The sequence below is a fragment of the Myzus persicae genome, unplaced genomic scaffold (genome assembly GCF_001856785.1).
Source record: "Myzus persicae strain clone G006 unplaced genomic scaffold, MPER_G0061.0, whole genome shotgun sequence".
Lineage (NCBI taxonomy): Eukaryota > Metazoa > Arthropoda > Insecta > Hemiptera > Aphididae > Myzus > Myzus persicae.
The window spans coordinates 120,217-128,422 of NW_019103872.1; the positions used below are offsets into that span (position 1 = coordinate 120,217).

An 8,206-nucleotide genomic window follows, 5' to 3' on the forward strand; every position below is an offset into this window, starting at 1 on the left:
AGGTATAAAGATACGTATATTTACTATAATATACTATATACCTACATAATGTGAATATACGTCCATGCTCCGCGACAATAAAGGCGTATACAAAGAATCTACATGAGAATATGAACGGAAATTCTGTGGGCCATTTGAGTCGACGTAGCCACTACTCCAACTAACATAAGTTTAATATTAATGGGTAGGTAAATAAAACACCTATAGGCTATAACTCAAATATGAGTAAGAAAGTGGATTAAAATCAGTGAATTTCAGATCAATTTAACACCTGCATCATATCAACCATGAACTAAGATAATTATTCACGATATAAATATGTTGTAGTACCTACGGATATAAATATATTACTATTTTAGTAGATGCATATATTAGCAGGTACTACACTGTCTACACTAGGGACTATAATTTATTTGTTACGCAGATAGTCAGTATCTACCTAGGTAGGTATAGTTTTAATGGTTGTATATCTTTACCTACTTGAATTCAATTTAAAATGAACAAGAATAGAGTGGGTTGGTAAGTATGTTAAGTGCTAGTTACCTATAACAGAATTTTATACCATTTTGTTATTTTTTGTAGGTATTTTTTAACATATAAGTAGGTAGGTTACAACTTTTACATTGTAAGTTCATTTATAACCAAAATTTTATTTTTAAATTGTAAAACATGTGTTATGTATATTTAGTGCATAATGTGGTTATTTTATGATTTTTTAGTGCATAAGCTAAATTTAGTCGGTCCTATAAATACCTAGGTACTTACCAACCAGCTATAGGTAAGTATACTAAGTATAGCCGTCTAGGTATTTAAATCACATCAATTGTATATGCACGTATTCTACACACCCATTATAGCCAACAACTTATAAGATGTAGATTAGTAGGTGCTAAGTAAATCTACATTGGTACCTTAGTGATAAACCATGACAATAGTTGTACCTATCAAAATACTAGAGGCTCACACTTTTTGATGGTTAGTGTACACTGTGCAGTTTTCATGATTCATTTAATCAAATTTTTGATTTTTTATGTGAAGTTATGACTTTTGAGTTAGGAACCTCACCTACAACTTATAGGTAGGAATTAATGAAGAACGCATGCCATAATATTATATACTTATTAGTTATTTGGCTAATTACCTACCAAGTATCAGCTGTGAGCAGTTGCGGAAAAAAAATTGCTAATACCTACCTTTTTATAGTATAATAATGCCATATTGTGATTAGCTCTTATAATAAAATATTAAAATCCATTAGTTTATAATATTATTTCAAAATTCCAAAAAAGGCTAATTTCAAATTTGATTATGTTAATTTTTTTACACTGATAACACTTATCATCATATTGCTTTGCGTTTTCCATTCGGTAACGATAACTATAGTCAAGATTTTAGTTGTGTTATTTGTTAGCATTAGGATAAAAGTTAAAACACTCACTAATTGTAAAATATTATCAAGTATGTTGTACATAATATGAACTCTCTATTTTAAGTTTCAAAAACGGTAGAGAAAGCAACATAGATAATCCAGTAGATTAACCAAGTAGTAAAGTCATGATAACATATAATAGCTGGACTATTTGTTTTTACTTTTGTAAATCTACAAGGTGAGTGAAGTAATATCTAATGTATTTACTTGTTGGGTGTGTCAAAATGTTGATGTCCTCATTAAACATTTTTTCTAAATCATTCAATATGTTTTTCATGTCGGTTCATCGAATTTCTTCAAACATAAATATCTAAGCTTATAATATTATAGTCAACCGAAAGATAACACTAATTCAAGATTATCTAATGGGGAAAACTATAACCGACTTATGCAATGGATTTGATACACTTAAGGTGTGTATACCTATCTTATTTATACATTCAATATGTATATATATATATATATTCATATGCATTGACTATTGAAATAATCATTTTTATGTGTTCAGGTTTTGATGACAACAGCACTTGAAAATGGAACAATTGCATTTGACCGCTGGTCTGATCAAATGCACCAATTGGTACTGGAAACATGGAATTCCAGATCTATACAAAATATACATGAAGGTATACACTTAGGGTGGGAGCAATGCCTAGAAGCATGGTTACAAACTAAGTGTTCACTTCAGCGATACGACTTGAGTGTTCTTGTTGATGCCCTACAATCAAAAATAATCTACTTAACTGGAAATAGTTGTAAGTTAGTTATATATTGTTACTATGTATGTATATAATCATGTTATTAAATTAGATGTACCTAACCAACTTTTTATACTTTAAAATAATACTTCATGAAATCAAATTTAAATTGATTGTGCTACAATGTATGAATAACTTACTGTATTAACATAAATATTTTATATGAACAATTCATAACAAATAAAAATAAAAAAATTGCATTATTTTCTTAAACAAGACGTTTTATAGTGATATGATATACTCATATATTAATATTTATATGATTTAACTAATTAAATATCTAAGATTTTTTTAATGTAAAAATATGTAATGCACTAATATAATAATAATAGTTATTTATTCAACTATTGTGAAACTGAATAACTGAATAACTTATCCTAACAAATGTAGGTGCTTACATCCTAATTATTTAATTAATTTGTGTAACAAAATCCCATAGCCAAGAATGGATTATAACAATAATAAATATTGATACATTTTTAATGTATGATGTAGGTACTATTTATGTATGTATGTACCTACTCATCATACTTTTATATTATAATTACAATTTTTAACTTTTTTAGTCAATCGAAGTCATGTATATATTGGTTTTGCTGGTTTGTTCATCGGCAGTGGAGTGGGGTTTCTGATTGGTATAAATATAAAGCCATCTGCCATCACAGTAACACATATGAAAGCAGCATCAGCAACCAGTTACAATGGAACTGAAGTAATTTCTTGGCGTCCTTATTATTATGTTTAAAATGTTTGAAATCATGTACCATACCTATTTATATTATTAGAGCATTACATTATTAGAAGATGTTGTGACACCAAAAATCACTGAATCTAATCAAGTAATGATAATGGTGAGAGCCGCCGCATTAGATCCAATGGATATTTTAGTCGCATCTGGTTATGGATCATTCATAAGGAAATTTTTAATTAAACATACATTACATGTAAGTATAAAATCTAGTAGGTATGTATCATATTTTTGACCGTGTTCTTTAACCTAACCATATGATATATGTTAAGAGAATACCATACCAATGTTTTATATCTCTGTATCTTATGAAGAATATAAAAAGCAAGCTTATGAAAGGTTAGGAATTAAAGGCTAGAATTTAAATTGATTTTAATGTTTACATGCCTACTATTATAACTAGGGCCCGGATTTTTATGCAAAAATTATTGTTAAATATTCACTTATTTATGCACTCTAACATTAAAAAGTATGCAAAAAATACTCAAAAAATAACATTAAAAAAATTAAAAATACATTATAAAATAAAAAAATACAATTTAAATAACACTACTTAAAATGTGTACGTAGCATAAAAATGTGAATTAATTATTGAATGGGTACCAACATGTTGTAATAAAATGTGCTTTTAAATTATGAATTAGAAGATTTCTATGATTGTCACGTAACAGCACCTTGTATTTAAAAAAACTTCTTACCGCGTTTGCTGACACAATGGTGCATATATTTTAAGACAAGAAATATTTTCTGGTGACAACTCGCATGGTCTTCATTATCGTTTCTTATTTCTGCTCTTATAATTCCATAAATTTTTTTAATATGACATTGTGATAATCTGAGATTTTTTTGATAATACCTTGATAATTAAACCAAAGCAAATTCAATACCTCATTCTTTTTCACTCAATTTATTTGCAACATTTTGAACCAATTCTAACCAAGATTAAAAAATTAACACCTGATTTCTCTAGACACCTAATGGAGTCTGTTGTGCATTGGAAATTTGATAGAATTATCGAAAGTTCAATTTTGAGTTTTCATTAAATAATTATTGTGCATTTTGAATAGACTTTGCATCATTTGAGATACATGTGTCGATAACTTAAAATATTTTGTTTTATTCGGTCGAATTATATTTGTCAGAAATGTCAGCAATGTATTGTATTTCAAACTAAGTAAAATTTAAAATATTTTATTGAGTATTTATTAAGTATGCACATTTTATGTCATCGTCCAGAAATATACAATTATTATTTATTATGCATTTTGATGCAAATATGCACAATTATGCAAAAAAAATTATGAGCAGAATCTACGTATTACGAAACGTCAAGATGTTTAATCAGAATTATTATAAATCAAATGTGAAGAATATGCATTTGTATAAATAATCTTAATATATCCACATAATATTTTCAAGTTGCATTTGAAGTCTTTATTTAAAAACTATTTCAAGAGAAATTTAGCCCAATTTGAAGTTATAACAAATTATATAGTTTTTTTAACACACTAACTGCTATGTGCCTGCAGGTGGCAATACTGCAATGTTCAATTTCTTGTATGCCCTCCTGTGTCCATAGTCGATCACTACTATTCACTGTCTGACAGCTAGCTACCATAAATTAATATGGTTTCATACTATTATCTTTTCTACGGTGCTATATTAATATACAAAAAAAAAGTGCTGTGGCATATTGGAAATCATTACAATTTTGTTTTATGTAATATGGCTACATATTTTTTTAAATGTTTTTCAAATATAATAGCATATACAAATTTTGAATGACATGGAAAAATATGCTTGACATATCAATAATACAATATTGTATGACTGCCAGCTGGCGCATTTTGGGTAACGTGTTAAGACAATCAAGGAAATCCATTTTGTGCAACAAATATAATATAATGAGAATGCTGGAAGGACTACTAAACATCCTCAAAAAAATTGTTTAGTTATTGTAATAGATGTTTAAGCTTCAAAATCATTTTGAAATATTTTACTAGTTGGAGTAGATGTTAAAACAGATCTTCTTGGACATTTTATGTATTCAATTTGTAAGAGTGGGAGAGAAACATATCAAGCCTTGATGTGTGACTAATGAATTACAATATCAAGTTAATCAATTTTTTTTTTTGTATAGAAATCAATGCATCGAGAATTTCCAATTGTATTGGGCAGGGATTGTTCAGGAGTTGTTATTGACTTAGGATCAGAAGTGCGACGTGAAATAAACATTAATGATGAAGTTTGGGTATCACTGCCACCATGGTCCCCCTGTGGCACATTATGTGAAACCATAGTTGTACCTGACAAATATGTTGGACACAAGCCACGTTCATTAACCCATGAACAAGCAGCAACACTTCCATACTCAGGGTCGTTGGCATGGTTGGCTGTATTTCAAACAGCTAATTTGAATCCATTGACTGCTGTAGACAAAAAGTAATGTAAACCTATGCAACTATGCATAAATACATAATATATTATACTAATACAGAATACAAAATACTTTATTTTTGTTCACTCATAGTGGAACAATGTAGTTTTAATGCATTTTATGTTTAATAATTTACAAATAACATAAGACAAAAATTAATCTATAATAACTTATATAGAAACATATCATTTTGTAATAACTTAAATTCTATGTTTAATGTTTCTATCTCTCTTCTGTAAGGCCGTTCTTCGATCTATTTCTCCTTCATGAAAGGGAAAAGGCAATATTTTAAAATATATGTGCCAATTTACATAAAAAATTTTAGTTTAGTGATTATCTAAAATGTTATGGATTACTAAATCATTTTTAAAAGACTATTAGTTCAATTTGTTTATGCACTTCAAAAATATATTATAAAGTATACATATATTTTGTACAGTAAAATTGTTTATAGTGTCATTTGAGGGATTAGTTATAAAAATTTTCCCAATTTTCCGAATTAAAACCAAAATCATAGAATAAAATTTAAAAACTTAATTATGTATGAAAACATCAATGTTTTATATTTTTATTACTAAATCATGACATGCATACAGCAAAAAAAATTTGATTTTTTTTTAAATCAAATATACTTTGTATTTGAAAAATCCTTTATCTTAGTTTGTACTTTGTATACAAATCATGCAGTATTTTTTTAATTTGTTTTTAGTTTGTTTGTTTTTAGTATTAACGATTGTTGGATTACTTTCATTAAATATTTACAGTTATTATAGATGAAAAAATTTTCCAATAGAACCAAAAAAACTATCATAACATCCGCTTAGTCATAATAATCGATACGGATTAGTACATAAATAGGAGAGCTGAAAAGTTTTTCAATGTTGCTCAAGTAATTATTTTATTGTAGAAGTTATGCAATTTTTAAATAATATGAATTACAATTTTATTTAAGTCTTGATTATTTTTACGCTACCACTGTAGTCACTATTTGGAATGAGATCAGTCTGGCATGGCTTTGTTCCAACGCATTGGCTTAATGTGGTCGCCTTGACGTTGGTTGCATCTGACCTTCACCGACAAAAACTGGTCTCCGATCCTATGCTGATCTCATTCAGAATATACTACAATGATAGTGTGAAAATAATCAAGGCTTAAATACAATTTTAATTCATATTATTTACAAATCTAAACTTAAACAATAAAATAATTACTTGGGCGACATTGAAAAACTTCTCAGTTCTCTTTGCAGGGTAATACTTAATGGCAAGCTACCCTCAGTAATATTTTCTTTTATTTAGTCCCATACTCAATGAAATCTCACATAATTCCTAGTATAAGCCCTAGGCATCAATGCATAATTTAATTATTTGGTTTGAAATTAGAAGTATCACTCTAATCGTAAGTCTTATTGTGAAACATAACATATTTAAGTCTCTAGTAATAAGTTAGATGAAATCCATGAATCAATAACATTATTACATCTTACGGTTTTAATTTTACTTTTAAGATATCTATAGTTAAGTACTATTCTTGAAAAATGACATAAATGTGAAGCAATATATTTTTATTGTGCTGTAAAAGATACTGAAATAGGAATCAATATAGATGTACAGTATAAGTTCTAGAGTAATAAGTACATGCATGGTATAAGCATTCAATTCATAGCTTATTCACAATAATAGTTTCAAAAAAATGTGTTAATATTAATAATTCTTTTCAGAATAATTATATACTGTGGAGATACAGGAACAGGTTCAATAATTGTCCAACTATGTTGTTATTTAAAGGCAGATGTTACCGTTGCTTGTCCAAGCCGTGTATGTCATTTTATGAAGTACCTTGGTGCCACCACCACTTATGAAACTGAAACTGTTAGTATTGACCAATTACTTAGTACTGCACCCAGTGGGTAAGTTTAATTGAATTGTATTTTGCTTTGGATGTTACATCATAATTTAAAATGTATAACTCATACATACTTTCAGATATGATTATGTATTCAATACAGCTGGTGAACTTAAAAATAGTCTGTGCAAACAGTTGTGTAATGTTTGTGGTATAGTAGTCCCTATTGGACCACACCACTTACCATCGGATTCGTTTGGTCTTATTCGTGGATTTTTCTATATTCAATGGTTAAGGTTGGCTTTTGTGAGTGTACCTATAAGAAATAACATTTAAATATTTATTTATTGCGATTATAAATTATAAACAATGAATTGAATCTTATTTCAGATGTTTAAAGGTAACAAATGTTGGGATCATTATGAATTTAACTCTACAATATTGAATGAACTTGCCAGCATGGCTAATGATTTTGTTCTCCGACCAGTGTTGGACAAAACTTTTATGGAACATGAATTGGAACGTGCATTTAAGCATTTACAAAGTAGACAGACTATTGGTAAAGTAGTCATGAAATTTAGGTAAGTATAAAAATGTTTATTATACAATAAATTATAATTATTAAACAATGTAAATTTTTTTCAGTAATTTAAATTGCCCCGCATTGATGCCCAGATCTTCAGGAATTTTATTTTAGTGTATCTATTATAATATTATACGTCAGTTTTTTTCAAATAATGTGTTTAATTTGTTAAAGTTTATTGTTTATTATTGTGTATGTAATAATAAGAAAAACAATAATTGTATTATTTTAATACATGACTTTTATGATTAGCAATAATATTTTTGAATTAAAATCAATATTACTATTTTTTTTATTATAATTATTATTTATATATAATCTATCGCATGTAAAAATTATCTCCAGAGTGCTGAGACTCTTTGGAGTAACTTGATTATTTCAACAACCACTTTAGAATGTGTTTTTC

The 8,206-nt window shown here is 27.7% G+C and overlaps 1 protein-coding gene across 1 annotated transcript; it reads left to right on the top strand.

The window, feature by feature from the left end:
• Nucleotides 1-1,350: 1,350 nt before the first annotated feature.
• Nucleotides 1,351-7,933, top strand: LOC111035703 (reticulon-4-interacting protein 1, mitochondrial-like). Its single transcript, XM_022317428.1, has 10 exons — nt 1,351-1,607; nt 1,745-1,842; nt 1,938-2,184; nt 2,754-2,899; nt 2,973-3,131; nt 5,076-5,377; nt 7,093-7,281; nt 7,358-7,523; nt 7,608-7,798; nt 7,863-7,933. Exons 2-10 carry the CDS (start codon nt 1,795-1,797, stop codon nt 7,912-7,914), a joined length of 1,500 nt encoding a protein of 499 aa, XP_022173120.1. The 5' UTR covers nt 1,351-1,607; nt 1,745-1,794; the 3' UTR covers nt 7,915-7,933.
• Nucleotides 7,934-8,206: the final 273 nt, after the last annotated feature.